The sequence below is a fragment of the Drosophila mojavensis genome, unplaced genomic scaffold, assembly GCF_018153725.1.
Source record: "Drosophila mojavensis isolate 15081-1352.22 unplaced genomic scaffold, ASM1815372v1 contig_136, whole genome shotgun sequence".
NCBI lineage: Eukaryota > Metazoa > Arthropoda > Insecta > Diptera > Drosophilidae > Drosophila > Drosophila mojavensis.
In genome coordinates, this window is record NW_025318667.1 from 14,285,942 (window position 1) to 14,305,206 (window position 19,265).

Consider the following 19,265-nt stretch of genomic DNA (forward strand, 5'->3'; position numbering starts at 1 on the left):
TGCGCTCATAAAAAGAATGCTGTGCAACAGGGTATGCCTGACTAGCCGATACCCTGCCGTTGGCCTCATAAGCAATCAGATGTGCTGCAGGGACTCAGCAAGCCAGGCAATAAGACTCAAGGCTCTGCAAGAATTTAAATTGAAGCGGCTTGCCGTTTGCCTTTCAAGTCACTTCTTTACTTGAAAGAGTAATTACAGGGTATTTGCGGGCTCAACGCACGTAAAATAGCGTAAAGCTATGCTGGTCGTAAACCACCCAGGGCGCATCTTATATAATGCCCTTTAGACAACCGCCCAAGACCCAAAGTAAATATTTGCTTTGATTTAAGCGAAATGCCAAGTCATCCTCTGGCCAGCAGTTGAGGGCGAACGAGGGCCGGTCCGGGCCTGGACGGGGCGGGGCGGGACGGGGCGTGGTTTAGCCAAAACGAAACGAGAAAAAAAGTAAGCAGCAGTAGTAGTAAAAGAAAAAGAAGAAGAAATAACGTTGAGGCGTACGTGAGCCGAAAATGTAATGGAAAGTGTTATGCGAAAGACGTTGGTCCAAAGCGGCCAAAGCGAAATAGTAAACATCGAAAAGTAAACAGCTCTCGCTGCTCGTAACGAAGAAACGCCAGATGATAATGATGGTAAATAATAATTATGACGATGATGACACACAGTGCGAAGTGGTCAAAAGTGTCTGTGGTCAGTGCGGCTGCGAATTTAGGTCATTAATCGGCTGAGGGGCAACAACAATGCAACACACGCAAACAGGGAACGCAAAACTAATTGGCACATTTAGTTGTTGTTGTTGTTGTTGCTACTGTTGTTGTTGTTGGTGTTGTTGTTGTTGTTGTGAAAGAGGCTGCCCGACAGGTAGTTGCGCTCGTCTGTTGCAAGTTGTGCTTTGGGGCGTGGTGAACGCATCTTCATGTTTTCTCTCTCTCTCTTTCTCTCTCTCTCTCTCACACACACTCGCTGTTTTTTGTGAGGATCAACACGTAGCTGAAGTAAACACAATTTCAGAGACGACTTAACACACAACGAGTTGCAACATCCATTTGCAGCAATTATAAGCAAATCTGACGAATTATGCGCATATAAGCGAAACTTGAATAGCTTTCTGAAAATCTCTTCAAGAAACTATTAAATCCAATTGACAATGCGAGCCATTATGATGCGCACTAGGCTGATTTCCATTGTTAAAGCTGTCAAAGTCAACTTTGAAACTGTTCAAGATAAGATATAATCAGTAAGAATATTGCAGTGGGGTAGTGCCGACTGCATAATACTCGTTCACAGTCCATAAGCAGTTCAATATTTTTGGAATGAGTCTGCAGCTAGTTAAGCTTTTTAACATTATATATATGGTATACAGTATAAGATGAGAGAGAGATAGATCTTGCATCACACATAAATACAGGGTATTACATCATTCCAAGCGCAGTCCCCTAAATGGTGTAAATAAATCTATATACCATCGAGTCTCAATAATTTGTACCCCGCTAAATCGAAAATCGCGATAAATTGAAAAAAAATTTTTTTTTCGATAATTCTCGATAATTTCAATTACTGTGTAAATTAAAAAAATACTAATCCCCTTTCCATTTCGAATTATCGCGAGTCGACTGTAGTTTGTATTTTGAGATGTCAACACAAGTATATTTATAGGACTCTAACACTGTCAGGAAGAGCGTTTTTAAGATAGCATAGATAGAATTTTCCGAATAGCCACGCCTAAATTTTAAGGCTATTGCTTTAAGGCAACTGTAATACGAACAATACGAGGTAAGGTAGAACAGCAAGATGGACATGACACAAAACCAATATACTCATTTACTTCGGGAATGAGTGTAAACACCAATAAATGCTATAAAATATGGTGAGAAATGCAATATTCATAAGATTCGATCTCGATTAATCAATTAAGTTTTAAAATATGAGGTCTTGATTGTTGCCGTGCTTTGATCTGACTAAGTGAAACACATATGTATATATATATTGGGGCCAGTCGATTATACATAATGTTGCCCAATTATAGTCCGCATGCGACACGTAAGAGACAGGCAGAGAGACAGATATGACTCAATCAATCAACATATGGCTCAGAGTTATTATCTCTATGTCATCTATTACATTTTGAATTTGAATAAAATTCCACTCTACGGATAGTTATACATAGCTATGGCCTATAGATGACCAAGATAAGACCCATACACCAAACCAGATATTTTTCATTTATAAACACGAGAGCTGACAGCGGCACGGAGATCATTTACCAATGGGCCATCGAGTGCCAGGTCGAGTGGGTATTATTTTGGGCTTCAATTTGCTTGATCCAATCAGCATTGAGTAGTGCTCGAGCTGGGGCCGTCGAATGTCTTGGCAAATGTGTTACTACTCTATATGAAATTCCTCTCCATGACTATCCCATAAATGCCGCAATGGACGACAGCAAGTCGGGTTTATGTGTCGACGTGATGTCGAACACATTTGACGATGCAGTCAAACACACAAGAGAGTGGGGGGGGAGGGCAGGGGGAGGAGGGGTTGGTCTAAACAGCGAAGCCGGCAAAAGCAGCTGTCTTCAGATACGGCACCAAATTGAATAATGTCTGCTTAATTTCGGTCAATTATGCCGCCCGAATCCAACTCAAAACGAACCGAAGCCAAGCCGAACGCCAAGCAGCGCCGCAAGCAGAGCCCCAGGCAGAGCCGAACCGACTCGAAGCGGGGCGGGTGCCGCCCCAACGAATATCGGAGACATGTAATTTCATTTGCAATTCAGTCGTGCGGCGGCGGCAGGGGACAGAGGGACATCTGGGAAACGCTTGGCAGGCAGCATTGTCAAAAAAAAAAAAAAAATAAAAAAATAAACAAAACAAAAAAAAACAAATTTTTTTACACTTTTTCTTTTTGTTTTTTGAGCAGTTCGATGGAAATGCTTACGCTATGAGGCAAAGTGGAAGGTGTCTGGCGCAGCACTTGATTGGGCTCACGTAGGCCGCGCAGAGCAGCGAGCCGCGATTGGCAACTGCCCTTAGCCAGAGCAAGAGTCTTTGCTGTCTTAACTGGCCATTAATTGGACGCGGTTGCCGTAATACCGGGCCAGAGCAGACCACGAGACAAGAGCAGAGCAGAGCAGAGCAGCGCTGATGCGAGCAGAGCCAGCAGCTTGGAGAGGTTCATTCGCTTCCTGGAGCTTCAAGCGAAAGTCACTTTTCATGATAATTTGCTCTTTTTTCCAGATACCCTGTAGGTCAAATGGACTTTATTGAACGCCGAGCATGCAGGGCTTTAGTGTCAACCAATTTCAACCTATCCACAAATTGAAACTAAGCATTTATATGTGCCTCTAATACCAAGTATTCGATTTTGTAGTCTTCAGCAAGCCAGTTTCAAGCCGAAACGCAGAATGATTTAGCTGTTGATATGAACGACAAGCCCATCCATCTGGCCCTAGTTACAATTCGAGCTGAGAATGGTTAATAAAATATATTAAATTTTATTTTATATAAAATACATTATATTATACCTGATAAAATATATTAATTGTATTATTTATTTAAAATAAGAAATCTAAAGCTCTAAGGCAAAGGCCAGACTGAATAAGGGAAACAGAGAAGACAGCTAGAGCGACACAAAGAGAGAGAAAGAGAGACAGAGACAGAGAGACAGAGAGAGAGGCAGAGAGAGAGAGAAAGAGAACTCAGCTGCTGACTAAGATCTGGTCGTAAAGGGCTGACTGATTAAGAAAAACAGAGAGAACGATAGACTCGCCAAGCTGTGGCTGTCGAAGTCACGTTACAAAAGCGAATAAAATTCATTCTTGCCTCCAAGTTATTTTTAAGCCAAGGAATAAGAAATTATAAAAAGAAACTATATTAATAAATTTAAGGTACTTGAGTAAATTTGGTACCAATAACTGAGGTAAAAGAGTTTTGTTCACATTGAATGCTGAGTCACTGTAAATTTTTGATGCTACCTGACAAGTCATGTAGTCTATGCAAGTTGAGTATTAAACACAATCTCACATGCTTTGACAATGTATTTTTATAAAGCAATTATTGCCCATAGTGGGTTAATTGAAATGAAATATATGAGACAAAAGCTCTCACAGAAATCGAGAGGTATCTAAGTGTTGGGCAAGTCTAAGAAAGCCGATCACTTAAGCACATTTTGAGGGCGGCCACATTTCATTTTTGCAGCATTAGCGAAATGATTTTTTGGCGCATGGAACTGGCAGCCGGAGCCACCTACTGTAGTCGTAAAACGTGGCTAATTGCATATTAACACCCAGCAGCCGCAGTAGCAAAAGCAACAACACCAACAACACTAACAACACCAACAACAACAGCAGCAGCAGCAGCAGCAACATTTCAACATGATTTTGTAAATCTTCAGCTGGTCAAGTTACAGTTTCAGTTGAAATCTCTTTTTATTTTCATCACTCAGTCTCCCTCACTATCTCTCCCTCTCTTTCTAGATTACATAAATTATAGTCGCAAGCTGCACATGTGACAAAAATCAGCAAATGGCGCAAAAACGTTTCCAGCCAAACTGCCCGCCTATCTGTCTATCTGTCTATCTGTCCGTCTGTCTGCCTGCCTCACTGCCTGTGGGCTGCCTGCCAAAGACAGTCAAAATAAAAAAAGCAACAAAAAATAGACCAAAATGCGCAAAATCTTTGCTCAGCCAGCAAGTAAATAACTTTATTTTCCATTTTTCTTTTTCTTTTAAACGATTTTACTTTATTTATTCATCTGCTGCCTGTGGAGGGGAATGCGCATGTTATTCGTGGAATGCGGTCGCGCAATCAACAACAACAACAGCAACAGCAACAGCAGCAGCAGCAGCAGCAAGTGTGTTAACCACAATTTTGGGGGCAAGTGTAATTAACCAAGTTTTGAACCCTGCTTTTGCCCAGCTACAAAATTCTTTTCAACTTTTCCCCAATTGGCCAAGATTCGCAAGTCGAAGAACATTTCTATCGTCAGCTCAATTGCTAGCAGACGTAAAAATAAAGTATATAATGAGTGTAGCTTTGAAATTGTTTAATTTGAAATTGTTATTATTATAATTAAAAATTATTATTAATTTAAAATATATAAATTGTTATGCAATATATGTTTAGTTTAAGCACATTCTATATTAGTTTATATACAGATATGTAAAGTTCTGCTTATATATATTATATATAATACATATATGCTGAGAAGCAACTAATAATAAGCATCACATCATCTTTATTCTTATTCGTAATTGCTGCTCAGTACATATGTATCATAAATAATATATGTAACAAAGCCCTATATATCATTATATAATTTGTATACATTTATGGCATGACATATTTGACAATATTTTTACCTATTTCTGCATAATTTGTAACTAATTATCACATCTTATTCGAACGGGCGTGCTACACTGATCTACAGTTATCTATGATAAATTTTATGAGTTATATGAATTGCAATACTTTTTGCTCGGAGTGTCTTACCACTGGCGGGGAATACTCAGAGAAGTTCGAAGAAGCAGATGATTGGTATACATACTGAACTGATCGACGCTCGATCAGTCGAACTTTATAACAACATAACGTTCTTCTGTTTCATTTCCCAAAAACAACTCATCTCTATTATAATAGTCAGCCTTTTACTGTCCCTATAGTCAATTGCTTTGACTTTGGGTATGATCATGTTGTTCCATGCCTATGATTTAACACTGTCACATATTATTCTTCTACTACGGATACTTAACTCTTATATAATTTTTATTAAAATTACTCTAGTAAAAGCTATAAGGCTATTCATAAACTGAACTTTACTTTGCATTTCCCATGTTCACTTGAACTGAATTTTAATAAGTTTGCTTTATCTTAGTAAACAACTTTAATCTTCAGCTCTTCTTCTTAACACTTTTTCAAAGCCTTTTCCTCTTCGTTTCTTGTTCACTTTTTTCGTTCTCTACTACAGCTTATCTTTCTTTTCGTCAAATTGTTGGCTTGGTTCTTTCATAAAATGTTATTTTAACAACTGATCTACAAGCAGTTTGTCTTATGCATACCATTCTCTCTCAATTCATCTTTGCTTGCATCATAATCTCAATTATTATAAATAATGTTCATTATAATTCTTGTTCTTGAGGCAGTCGCTTCTTTGTAAACAAGTTAAAGTACTTGGCCATAGTTCAGTTGGAGCTCTTCTTGATCTAAATTAATATCAGCACTATTATCTGTATTATTTTTTGTATTGCCAGATCCATAAACTAAACTGTAACTAAGTAACGAATATATTTATTTTTATGCGGAACATAATAATTATTTTTAATTATCATCGTAGTTAATGGAGGGATTCTTGAGTCTTCAAGCCTCTCATCAGATGAAGTTTATTCTTATTGCTATCATTATATATTTCTACAAGTCTCTTAGTGACTCCCACTGGCATTACTATCTGCTCGCTCTTCAATATCGTGCTTAATCATGTCTTATCAGCGCATCAAACATGTTCGAGGGACAACAAGTTTGATGCCAATGTGCCAATAATATGCAACAGCTGCTCGCTTGCTAACCATTTGGCTTAGTTGCTGTTGCTGTCGTTGTTGTTGTCAGCGCAATTGCTGCTGCTGTTGCTGTTGCTGTTGCTGCTGCTGTTGCTATTGCCAAACAGTTGCCGATGCTGCTGACGTCGCGAGCACCGCAGTCGGCGCTTGGCTCGTTTGCACGGATTTCGCGTTAAACTTTGCGTTCAGTTGAAAGCGTGCAACACAGCCGCACGGTCGCAAAGCTCCAGCTCCACACACCCACAGAGAGAGCGAGAGCGACTAACGATAAACGATATACGATATACATAAATCAACAAACATTCTTTTTTGTTCGCTTTTTGTTTGCATCGATGCGCCCAGGATCCGCCTGAGCTGCCCGCCCACCCATAAGTCAAGCGAATTGTGTGTTTCGTGCGCGTAGAATTTCAAGTAAGCAACGATTTCTATCGATAAGAAAACAGCTGTGTGCGTGTGTGTGCGTGTATGTCTCGATCTCTATATGTGTGTGAAAGGAAATGCTGTTGGGAGTGAAACCTTTGCCAGGAACGGATGCAGATGCAGATGCAGATGCAGGTGCAGGTGCAGCTGTGCAACTTTTGCCGGACCTAATGACTCTAGCTGGCAGTAGTACCCTTCACAAAAATAGTAATAAAAGCCCATATGCTCTGCGTTTTGGGCAAATGCAAAAGGCACTCAAGTGCGACTACAACAACAACAACAACAACAACAACAACAACGACAGTAGCAACGGCAACAGCATGCGCAGCGGCAACGGCGATTGCAAGCGGCAACATTTTGCAATCGCCCACAAAAATAAAAAGGCAACAAAAACAACAATTGCGGGATACATTTGAAAAGATATATGGGATACATGAGTAAAAGGAAAAGCAAGAAAAACATTGACGCAGCACTTTCGTAGATAAGTAGGCTATAACACCAACAATAACAGCAGCAGCAGCAGCAGCAACAACAACAACAACAACAATGGCAACTACAAACTGTGACTCTTTTTGTCAAGCATGGGCAAACAACAATTCTGCAAGCACAGCTGAAACTCCCCTCTCCTCCCCCCGCGCCCTGCGAGAGAGTGAATCAAGCTTGCGCTGAAACTGTTTGAGAATCATAAGCCAAACCCGTAAATAATCGATAATCGATAATCGATTGATATTTATGCGTGAACCAGGGCAGTCATGCTATAATCTATCGGAATTCATAGAATCTCAAGGAAATACATTTAACAATTAGTTAACCAACACTGGCTATCCTCGTCTCCTCGTTGAATATAGAGTGTTGGCATGCATTCAAGCTGATGCTGGTTAATTTGCGGAAGAAGCAGCAATAGCTTGAACGAAATCAAATTTAAAGTCCACGTTAAAGCGCATGTCAACGTCAACAAGTGATAAATGTGGCCACAGCTGAGTGAAACCAATAATTTGCATATTTGATTGGCATTTAGGTGCTTGTCAACTTTGACATGAACATATGTAAACCTCAATAAGCTCGTATATTTGGATCTCTTAAAAGTGCCTGTTAAAGTTGACATAAACAAGTCATCATAAACAATCATCTAAATTAAAGTTAAATTTGACAAGAGCAGAGCTCTGTTAACCGGAGCTTAGTGCAGCTCTTATATATGTTCTCTGCAACATCTGGCAACGCTGTGAATCACATCGCACCAGCTTGGCTAATGCAATTTGGTTTGAATTCTTCGCTCGGCTGCACCAGACAAAAGACTTAGGACACAAACGCGCGATTGACTAATGAACTGGGCGCACGCATTAGCCAATGCTGCAGCAGCCACAACAGCAACACCAACAATTAAACAATGCAATTCAGCTGGGTGTTGTTGCAGCTAAATAAATCACAGCTAAATAACAAATTTGCCGTATACGCATTCAACTGTTAACTTATTTATAAAAGCAACAATTGCTGCTGCAAGTGAATCAAGTTGTTGCTGTTGGTGGTTGCTGCTGTTGGTGTTGCTGCTGCTGTTCCCATTGGCACATTGACCCAAGTGGCACGCGCTGCCCGAACTGATTGTTGCTAGTTTGTGAGTTTGACGACTGTCAAGGTGACTGACATTAGCGACCCCGAGAGCTGACGATAACCCAACAACCTAGAGCAAAACTCAAGTTGTTGCTGCTGTTGCTGTTGCTGGCCATTGACTTTGGCCTCTTGTGGCTGGGTTTATGTGTGTGTGTGTGTGTGTGTGTGTGTGTGTGTGTGTGTGTGTGTGTGTGTGTGTGTGTGTGTGTGTTTGTGTCTGTGTTGTGTATGGCTCACGCCAAATTAACGCACAAAATCATTTTAATTGCGCTCACTCTGTTGTTTTGGCTGCCTGTCAACTGTTAACGCATCCGTCAGAGGCAATGGCTGTGCGTGGGCGTGTCAAACTTGACATTTGCAGCGCATGGGCTTGGCCTTCAATGGCTGAGGTCCAGGAAATGTTGCACCTAATTGATTCACACACACATACACCTACACACACACACACATACTTAACTCATTTGGCAAGAGCTAACAATAGCAGTCGCTTTTAGTCGAGATGCCCAACTGGTTTGGCCTGGCCTACCTGGCACCACAGGCAATCCTCACGATCTCTCTCCCTCTCTCTTTCTCTCTGCAACTCAATAAACTTGTTTGTCGCTGACCCAATTTTGTGCCACTTTTTTTTTCGACATTTTTACAAACATTTCATTTAGTTTTGGTTCGTAGTTTTTTTTTTTCTTTTTTCTTTTTTCGCACAACAACCAAAGCTGGAAATGATCTGAAATGCGTGCGCGTTGGTCCCGGGTTTCGGTTTCAGTTTCAATTACAACTTCAGTCGCAAAAATAAATTGTGGAGCCACCCTGTTTCGTCTTTATTTGTATTCACTATTTTTTGGATGCGTTCCGAAAGCGCTGAAACATTAGAGTCATAGAGCAGTCAAAGCCAGAGCTGATGAGCAGCCTTTGGCCTTTCACTTGGGCGCAGACAAGCAGCAATAAAGACTGAGCGGCACGGTTGTACACTGACACAGAGAGGGGCGTAATGTAACGACAACTGGGTGAATACCCTGACTTACTGAAAACGTAAGTGAAATAATACTGAAAGCTAAGCAAAAGATAAGGAATGGCATTTTCTCAACGAACTTTTTGTAAGAAATCCGCTAATCGATATTTATCGATTTTAGGTAAATGTGAACCAGTATTAATATTTATCGTTTTTTTTTTTTATTAAATGTGAGGCACTATGGAAACTGTGCATATGATTGGCATTTCTCCTTCTACATTTGTAACTTAAAGAATTGCAAAGACAATCGAACGAAGGGGCAGACATAAGCCAAACTAAGCTCTATTTGATATTTTGATAGTGAAAATACGCAACTGTTTGGCAGATATTTACCTCCATCCATACCTCAATCCATCTTCATATAGATTTGGTATAAATTTTTCAAATAACCCCTATCGTTGATACCTGTAGGGCTCTACTTCTCTATTAAATATTTGTTCATGACGTGAGGCAGCTTAAACAGTTTCTTCTTCTTCATTAAATATAATATACTTCCTTTGCGATTTAAAAGTTAAGTGTATAAATATCATCCAAAGCCAAACAATGAGGCGTTGCTCTCGTTGTCTAAAAGGTAGTTTCTCATATGTTTACTGTTATTTATGGTAGACACCACAGAGTATATAATGCATGAATCAGCTTGGTGGGAACTAAGTAGTTGGCGTTTGTCGTTGCTGCTCTACCTGGCCGATGTCGGTTGTTGTTTGGACCCACTGTGCCTAGCCGGCTGGCTGGCTAACAAAAAAGCTTAACTGTCAACGGGGCGGCCAATGCGACGCAATGCTGCACGTTTCAACACCCGCGCGATAACAAGCCAACAACAACGACAACAACAGTAATGTGACAACAGCTGTTGCTATTGCTGTTGTTCAGTCTTAACGGCTGATCGAATGACAATGCAAATGAATTATGCTTAGTCCGATAAGTAAATGAACAACAAAAAGATATTTCGTATGTAGATTTGTAGAAATTTACCAATCGAGCGCGCAAGCTAGCGTCAATTATAACCGAAAGCAACAACAACAGCAACCGCAGCAACAGCAACAACAACGAGCAACAACTAGCAACAAAAGCAAACATTTTGGTAGCTATTACATCAGAGCTTGTAGATATTGTAATAAAAACGAATGGCCCACGATTTGAAAGACAAACAGAAGTAGCAACAACAAAAGATACTTTTGTATATGTGTATTGTTATTGCTATCGCTGTTGCTGCTGCTGCTGCTGTTGCTGTTGCTGCTGCAGTTTTGAATGGCGTTTTGCGTGGTTTACATTCATTATAAGCCGCATTTGTTGTGGCTGCCAAAAGCGGTTGCGTTTTTTCCACACTTTAACGATATTGGCCGCAATAGCCGTCAAGGTCGCGCACGACCGCCACTGCCAAACGCCAAAGGCCCTTCCGCTGTGGGGCCGCGACAGGTGGGGGGCTTTGCTTGCATTGCCACAATAAACTGTGACTGCAATCAATGCAATGGCAGCCAGCCGCATATCACAACAATGGCCAACAGATTGAGGATGATTTCGAATGCACCAATTGCAACAGCAACGGCTGTCGTACCGGTACCACAACTTTGGTTTTGATTGGGCCTACATGCTCTGGCACCCCAGGCCAAAATGCTGTAAAATTGACTTGAATTGAAACTTAACTGCAAGCAGGGGAGTGCATCGTCTTATGGCGCGTACTGCTTTCAATCTTCCACTTGGAGACAGAGTGTCATGACGTTGGGGTCTCTCGACGTTCAAGCCTCGTTGAGCCCTATAGGTTGACAGCTGATCAGATCAGTGGGTATAAGTTGCTTTCTATATACAGACAGGCCATTAGAAATTCAAATGTTGAGTCTAAGCAAGCAAGAGAACCTTAGAAAGTTCATTGCTTAAAGAAGGATCTGTCGAGCAGTAGAGACAGTCTGACGACTTTGGGGCTAATTGATCATATGACTGGTCAAACATTCCCATGTCTTAAGACAGCTGTAAAAGATTCTAATACCTTTATAAAAAGCTTTCCATCTATGACAATTAATAAAGTTTCTCTTCTTGCAGCTATCGAGTGTGAAATACTAACAGCAGCAGCAGCAGGAGTAGGAGCAGGAGCAGCTGGCCGAGCGGAAAGTGATAGACGCCACGCCATGCACAAGAGAAGGAAGACCTAGAGAGAGAGAGAGGAAGACACTCAACCCTTAAGAAAGATAAAGTAAATCCTAAGCAAACCCCAAACGTCATCATTGAACATCGAAGATGGTATTGAATCTTCTCTTCATCACGACTGTCATCAAGTCGACATTTGGAGTGGTTACCACTGGGCTGTGGCTGATACCATTGCTTTTGGCGGCCATCACCTACTATCGCTACGATGCAGTGGATCCGGAATCGCGACCACTCGACCAGCTCAACCTGTGGCCGGAGTACGATTTCATAGTCGTGGGCAGCGGCTCGGCCGGGGCGGTGGTGGCGAATCGCTTGAGCGAGGTGCGCAAGTGGAAGGTGCTGCTCATTGAGGCCGGGCCGGATGAGAACGAGATATCGGACGTGCCCTCGCTGGCCGCCTACTTGCAGCTGAGCAAGCTGGACTGGGCCTACAAGACGGAGCCCTCGACCAAGGCATGCCTGGGCATGCAGAACAATCGATGCAATTGGCCGCGCGGACGCGTTCTGGGTGGCTCATCCGTACTGAATTATATGCTCTATGTGCGCGGCAATCGGCACGACTACGACCATTGGGCAGCACTTGGCAATCCCGGCTGGGACTATGAAAATGTGCTGCACTATTTCAAGAAGTCCGAGGACAATCGCAATCCCTATCTATCGAACAGCCCCTATCACGGACGCGGCGGACTGCTCACTGTGCAGGAGTCGCCCTGGCATACGCCCCTGGTCGCTGCCTTCGTGGAGGCGGGCACACAGCTGGGCTACGACAATCGGGACATCAACGGCGCAAAGCAGGCGGGCTTCATGATTGCGCAGGGCACCATACGACGCGGCTCGCGCTGCTCCACGGCGAAGGCCTTCCTGCGTCCCATACGGCAACGTCCCAACTTCCATTTGTCGATGAACTCGCATGTGACTCGGGTCATTATCGAGCCGGGCACCATGCGTGCCCAGGCCGTGGAGTTTGTCAAGCACGGCAAGGTTTATCGCATTTCAGCACGCCGTGAGGTCATTCTCTCGGCGGGCGCTATCAACACGCCGCAGCTGATGATGCTCTCTGGCCTGGGGCCGAGCAAGCATCTGGAGAAGCATGGCATACGGGTGCTGCAAGATCTGCCCGTGGGCGAGAATATGCAGGATCATGTGGGCATGGGCGGCCTCACCTTTCTCGTGGACAAGCCGGTGGCCATTGTCCAAGATCGCTTCAATCCCACAGCCGTAACCTTCCAGTACGTGCTGCGCGAACGCGGACCCATGACGACACTGGGCGGCGTCGAAGGTTTGGCGTTCGTGCATACGCCGTACTCGAATCGCAGCATCGACTGGCCGGACATACAGTTCCACATGGCGCCCGCCTCCATCAACTCGGACAATGGGGCGCGTGTCAAGAAGGTAATGGGCCTGAAGGAGTCCGTGTACCAGGAGGTCTATCATCCCATTGCTAACAAGGACAGTTGGACCATAATGCCGTTGCTGCTACGTCCGCGCTCCCGAGGCACTGTACGCCTGCGCTCCGCGAATCCCTTTCACTATCCGCTGATCAATGCCAACTACTTCGACGACCCGCTGGACGCCAAGACTCTGGTGGAGGGCGCCAAAATAGCGCTGCGCGTCGCCGAGGCGGAAGTGTTCAAGCAATTCGGCAGCCGGCTCTGGCGCAAGCCTCTGCCCAACTGCAAGCAGCACAAGTTTCTGTCGGACGCCTACTTGGAGTGCCAGGTGCGCACCATATCCATGACCATCTATCATCCATGCGGCACGGCCAAAATGGGCCCCAGCTGGGATCCCGAGGCGGTCGTCGATCCGCGCCTGCGCGTCTACGGCGTGCGCGGCCTGAGGGTCATCGATGCGAGCATCATGCCCACCATCAGCAGCGGCAACACGAATGCCCCCGTCATTATGATAGCCGAAAAGGGCGCCGATCTCATCAAGGAGGACTGGCTCCACAATCCCGAGTATAAGGTGAAACGGCAGGACAGCCCCGGCTACAGCGACAGCGACGGCGACAGCATCTCAGCAGCTAGCAGCAACATTTACAGCAGCAGCAACTTTACCAACAGCAACAGCAACAGCGACAGGGACAGCAGCAACGTGACGCTAACAGCAACAGCTGCTGACAGCCGGACAAGCAGTTAGCCGAGTCAGTCGTGGGGCAGGGGTCAGGTGCGCTCAGGGGTCAACTAGCTTTAAAAACACACGAACCAACGGACAGTCAGACCTATACACAATGTCTTGCTTTTCAGTTTTCTTTGCTGTTTGTTGTTTGCTATTTGCTATTCGCTGTTGTCGAATCTCAGACTAAAGTTTGCCATTGTTTCAATCTAGTGTTAAAGCCAACAACAACACAAGTGTACGCTCTTTTTTTTTTGTTTTTGTTTTTTTTTTTTTTTTTTTTTTTGTTTGGGCTCTGTCATATAACACCCCAGCAACGACAGCAACAACACACAAACAACAATCGGTTTTCCATCCAATCGCAACATAATGAATGCAATGGCATCATGCATGAAATCGAGTCATAGTTATGTATCGTATATAATTTCTAGACTCTAGTTAGACATAACATAGCTATTGTTTGCAATTATTTTTTAAATAATTTAATTTTTTGTGTTTTTTTTTTTTTTATATAATATTTAATTAGTTTAATGTATGTAAACTATTTTTTTTTTTTTTGACTATTTGTAAGCAACACTCACAAAAATTATTTATACATGCATTAAAATATTCTATTTAATAAATAAAATATATTACGAACAATTAAATTTCTAAACTTTTAAATGCTCTATACTACACAATTGTAAAATGTATATACAGTAGCATTCCGATAATTCGAAATGGAAAGGGAATCAGTTCTTTTTATTTTCGATTTACACAGAAATTTTAATTATCGAGAATTATTGAGAAAGAATTTCTTTTAAGGGGAAAGAATTTTTTCGATTTATCGCGATTTTCGACATAGCGGGATACGAATTATCGATACTCGACTTTATATACATACTATATCAGAAGAACCTAGAGGTAGCTAGCACAATTTCAGATATTTGATATTTTAGTGAAGCTGGACAGTTTGAAGCAATGAAGAGCATTTCGTTTCTGAGCATATTAACTACGACAATAAGAGACTAGTCCTATATAGCTGCACGAGTTTCTGCTTGTTTAATAAACATATTACTTTTCAGGTTCTCTTTTCAATGAACAATATAGCAGGCAACAACAATTTATGTCAACTGCCTAAAAGCAGGCAACACACATGTTTGTCAACCGTAAATAATTAGGGCGTGTCCATAGAGATGGCAATAGAAAGAGAACGATGAATATTTAGCTGATACCATGAATAAACAAGTTGAAACATATAAATATATATGAATATCGATAGTTTAATTTGCATGTGATGAATGCCACAACTGTGCATTATATCGGTAGTTTACATATATGAGAGATTCTTGACGATAAATGTCATATTATTGCAATTGATCGATAATTTATCGGTAGCTGTAATTCTATGCGATGAATCTAATATTTGTGAGTTATATCGAAAGCTGCAATGCTTTATATATCACTCCAGCATTATATCGACAGTTATTGGTTAGTTTAAAGTACTAAATAAATACTAGATCGATAGCTCGAAGTCGATCATAAATTACAACGATATTTGAACTGAAATATATAGTAACATAATACCACTAATACAATTACATTTTAAGTTATGCTATCACATAATTAAATCATTTCTATAATCATCATCGCGGGTTTAATTCTAATTAAAACTACCATCAAGTAATGCCCATCAGGCAAGATCAAATTATATCCCTACTAATGGCCTAGTACTCAAGCCACTAGTAATCTAATAAATGTGTCACAGTGAGACACGTCATCCACGAATCGCTTTCGTATTATTTAATATCGCTCAATCCATGAACGATAGTTGAGCACAGTGCCCATATCTGGCGGAAAATATTTATGAAGCACAACAGTTGGGCGCAGTCATTAAATGACAAAGCACCAGGCGACACGCAAATGCAAATTGAACAAAATTAGTTGAATTTATGACTCGCCATTGCAGTATTTTCCAAACAAAAGCCACAGAAAGCGGCACAACGAAACAATAGGAACAGTAAGGCTGGCAGACAGACAAAGAGACAGATGGATGTATTGATTTCCATACACTAACTTTTCGATGGCATTGACGAAGGGCGATCAATTCAACTTTGAACTTGGCCACGAGACACGAGCTGGTCGTAAGCAACGCCCAGTACTTTGGCCATAAATCATCTTAACAGCTTCGATTTGGCGACCTTCGCAAGTAATTTTCATGTCCATAATATCGGAAGCCGGAAAGTCACTTCGAATCGACGGACTAATCAATGCAAATTTGCATTTAGCATTGTTCCAGCTAGAAAACAAAAGCGGAAGTGTTTCTCATTTGAGACGCACTTGAGGTGCCAAAAGCTCAGGCCCTGTTAAAAAATTCCAAAAATTCCCAAAATGTAACACGAAAATATTCACAATTTGTATGCAGTAAAAACCATAAAGGCAGCCGTAAAAAATGAGACTAGAAACTGGCTTCGGCTTCGGTTTCGTACGGCAATAAAAATGATAATTTAGTTGACTAATTAATAAAGCTTACCCAAGCTGCAAGACTTGACCATTTTGACCATTTTACAGCTACACTTTACACCTGGTTAACGGTCAGCGGACGGTTCACAGCGCAGAGTTGAAGGTCGTCTTCGGCTTAGACCATACCCTGTGCAAAAGCCGGCCAGCCAGCCAGTTCGGCTCTTCGTCTCTCATTTTATGCACCTTCCAAATGCCTAACAGTCGAGCATTATTAACGGGTTTGGTTTTATGCTGCCCACGCTCAACTGTTTCTCGGCCCACAGAAAAGTTACTCTCGAGATCTGTGGAGCTCTGAGAGAGACTGTGGGCGTTTGTATGCAATCTGTGGATCAGTACAGGGTATCCATAAGCTAGCTAGCCTTAAGAAGCTCTAAGTTCATAAAAGCGAAAGTCAACAATTTCAGCTGGAAGTAAATACTTTGAGCCGTAAGATCAACTTTACTCAACTATCCAAAATTGAGAAAGAAAATAGTTTTTAAAAGCGAATTTTGCATGTGGTATAAACCAAGCACAGAGCATTTTCCCAATTCACGTATAAAAGAGTTCTTAACATTAAGTATACGCAGTGTTGTCTGCGAACGCAATCGAACAGCTGATGGTGCCGCTTCTTGTCACCAATTCGCCCTTCAGCCCATCTAACCAAACTAAACTATATATATCTATATATGTATGTATACATAAAAATAAATTTGGCAATGCAAAACTGAAGCCAATGCGAAGCATCAACTGGGTCAATGGCTGACGGAAGTAATATCATCTACCGCTACGGCTCGGAGTGTGACTTGTTATTGTTTTAATATTGAATGCATGAACTTCCTTTTTTCGTCGTCGCTATGTTCCACTTAGAGGTTAATAAACTTGTTATACTCCAATACGGTTTGTCAATTAGCATTTGCATGTGAATCCGTTAGACAAGACCCAACTCACGCAGCCCACCCAGTTGACCCCGACCCACTGAACTTGATCTCTAGCTCAATAAATGAAATGAGAAAAAAAAAATTCATAAGAATTTCAGGGCTAAGAAGTTTTTACCACGCACGAAGTCAACTCTGTTGCTGGAGCTCACCTGCAAAAGATAGAGAGAGAGAGAGAGATCGTTTATTATTAATTATTAAAGTTGTTTGGAAAATTACAACGTCACATTGAAATGTTTTTTAATGATTGTGTATCGGAGACGGAAATATTTTTTGGTTTGTTTATTTATCTGTAGAACACTTAACGCTCAACCGGTCGCCTCTTGAATTTCCGACCCTGTACCTAAGTAGCTATAATCGTCTCATCTTACAGATTACACTTAGCCTACGCATAATCGGCAGCATCATTATCGTAGCTGGGTCTGTGGAACTGGTTCGTTAGAACATTAAGAGACGGCCCTGACTTAATTAGATCATCTGGGTGTTGCTTATGCTCGGAAATAGGGCAATGGGCCGGCAGTAAGAATAGCACATAGGAAATAAATTAGTTTATATATATCTAGAAAAAAGATCTTTTGATAATGTGCATAAAACAGGTATATTGTTTCAGCGCAGAACAATATGAGAGGAAACTTAAAATATCTAAAAACCTATAAAAGTATTTACAAGCATTATTATCTGAAGACGTTAAACATATATATGCACGTTCTTTTTGTAAAAATCATATTAATGAATAAATATGTTGTTTCCTGAACGTAAATAAAAATCAGTGAAGTTTAGCTACAACTTTTTTGGGTATCTTCTAGTTGAGCACATTCGATTCCATTGTCTTTGCTTTGCTTTGTCGCCTTTTCATCATCTAATGTGTCTATTAATAATTTGTAATTGTTCGATTGCTCATTAATCAATTAACTTTATGGAAATCGCAAGGCGGCGTAACAAATCGTTCAATCGTCTTATCGATTGTACGTCCAATGAGAGCCGTGACGCAGCACTTTCAGTTCACTAGCCTAACCTTTTCGGTTGAATAACATTTCGTTTATACTCTTACCAGAAGGGTATTATGATACTGCTATAAGAGATATCTCTCTAAGGTATTTTAATCCGTATTAGCACGGTGTTGTTGTTCATAATGTGTAGGAATTATACTATACTCTATTAATTCTAGCAAATCCAACTATTATCGTATGAGCTCTTTAGCAACGAATCCGAAGTCTTTATTTTCTTTCCGGTACTAAGTAATCGATGAACTTCTTTGTTTGATATAGTCTTATACCGGATGATTTCCCTACCAGTCCGTTCTCTCTGTCTTTTTTAGGGTATTAAGCATTCGACTTGTTTGATATATTTTATATTGATATTTTATTTGATTGTTATTTGACCACATAACACACAATTGCTGAGCATGTAGACAATGGCATGCTCTGAGTCAGATCGCAACTCCGACAATCATCACCGATTGTCAGTCCGTCCATTTCCATTCAATTGAGTTGGGCTCTCAATTATTTTGGTAGCAATTTTGTTTGTGCTCAACTCCTAAGCACTTTAAAGTGTGCAATTATTTGATTTTTGATTTTTGTGCTCAACAATGTGGAAGTGACGTCAACTCCCAGCTGACTGATCCCTCCAATCAATTAGATATATGTATGTTCGCAATTATTTCCAAGTGTCATTAGACAGACAGAGTTCAAGCTCTAGCAGAGCCAAACAACAAGAAGGAAGTACACAAAACGGGCGTAGACAGCTGTCAAAACAGTTGCTGCGATCAAGATTTTACATATAATGTATGAGCGTTATGTATAAAGAAAAGATGAACTAAAGTTGTTTTTCTTGTTATCTAAATTATTAGTCAAATAAAAACGGTGCAGTTCGGCTCTAACGACTGCATAATACTCATTCAATGTTCGACAAAATTTGCAATATTTTAGCTGTTCCCTTTCATACTCTTATCATATCATTGCGGGATATAGTTGTTTTTTTTTTTTCTTCTTTATTTACATAAATGTTGTCGAATTTAT

General features: G+C 41.3%; 2 protein-coding genes across 5 annotated transcripts in view; one reads left to right on the forward strand and one right to left on the reverse strand.

Moving 5' to 3' along the window:
* LOC6583816 (flotillin-2) overlaps positions 1-19,265 on the reverse strand; it is a 127,869-nt gene that overhangs the window by 84,316 nt on the left and 24,288 nt on the right. The gene's annotated exons all lie outside the window — the stretch shown is intronic.
* Positions 5,124-14,111, forward strand: LOC6583826 (glucose dehydrogenase [FAD, quinone]). Its single transcript, XM_032732090.2, has one exon. It carries the CDS (start codon positions 11,810-11,812, stop codon positions 13,853-13,855), a length of 2,046 nt encoding a protein of 681 aa, XP_032587981.1. The 5' UTR covers positions 5,124-11,809; the 3' UTR covers positions 13,856-14,111.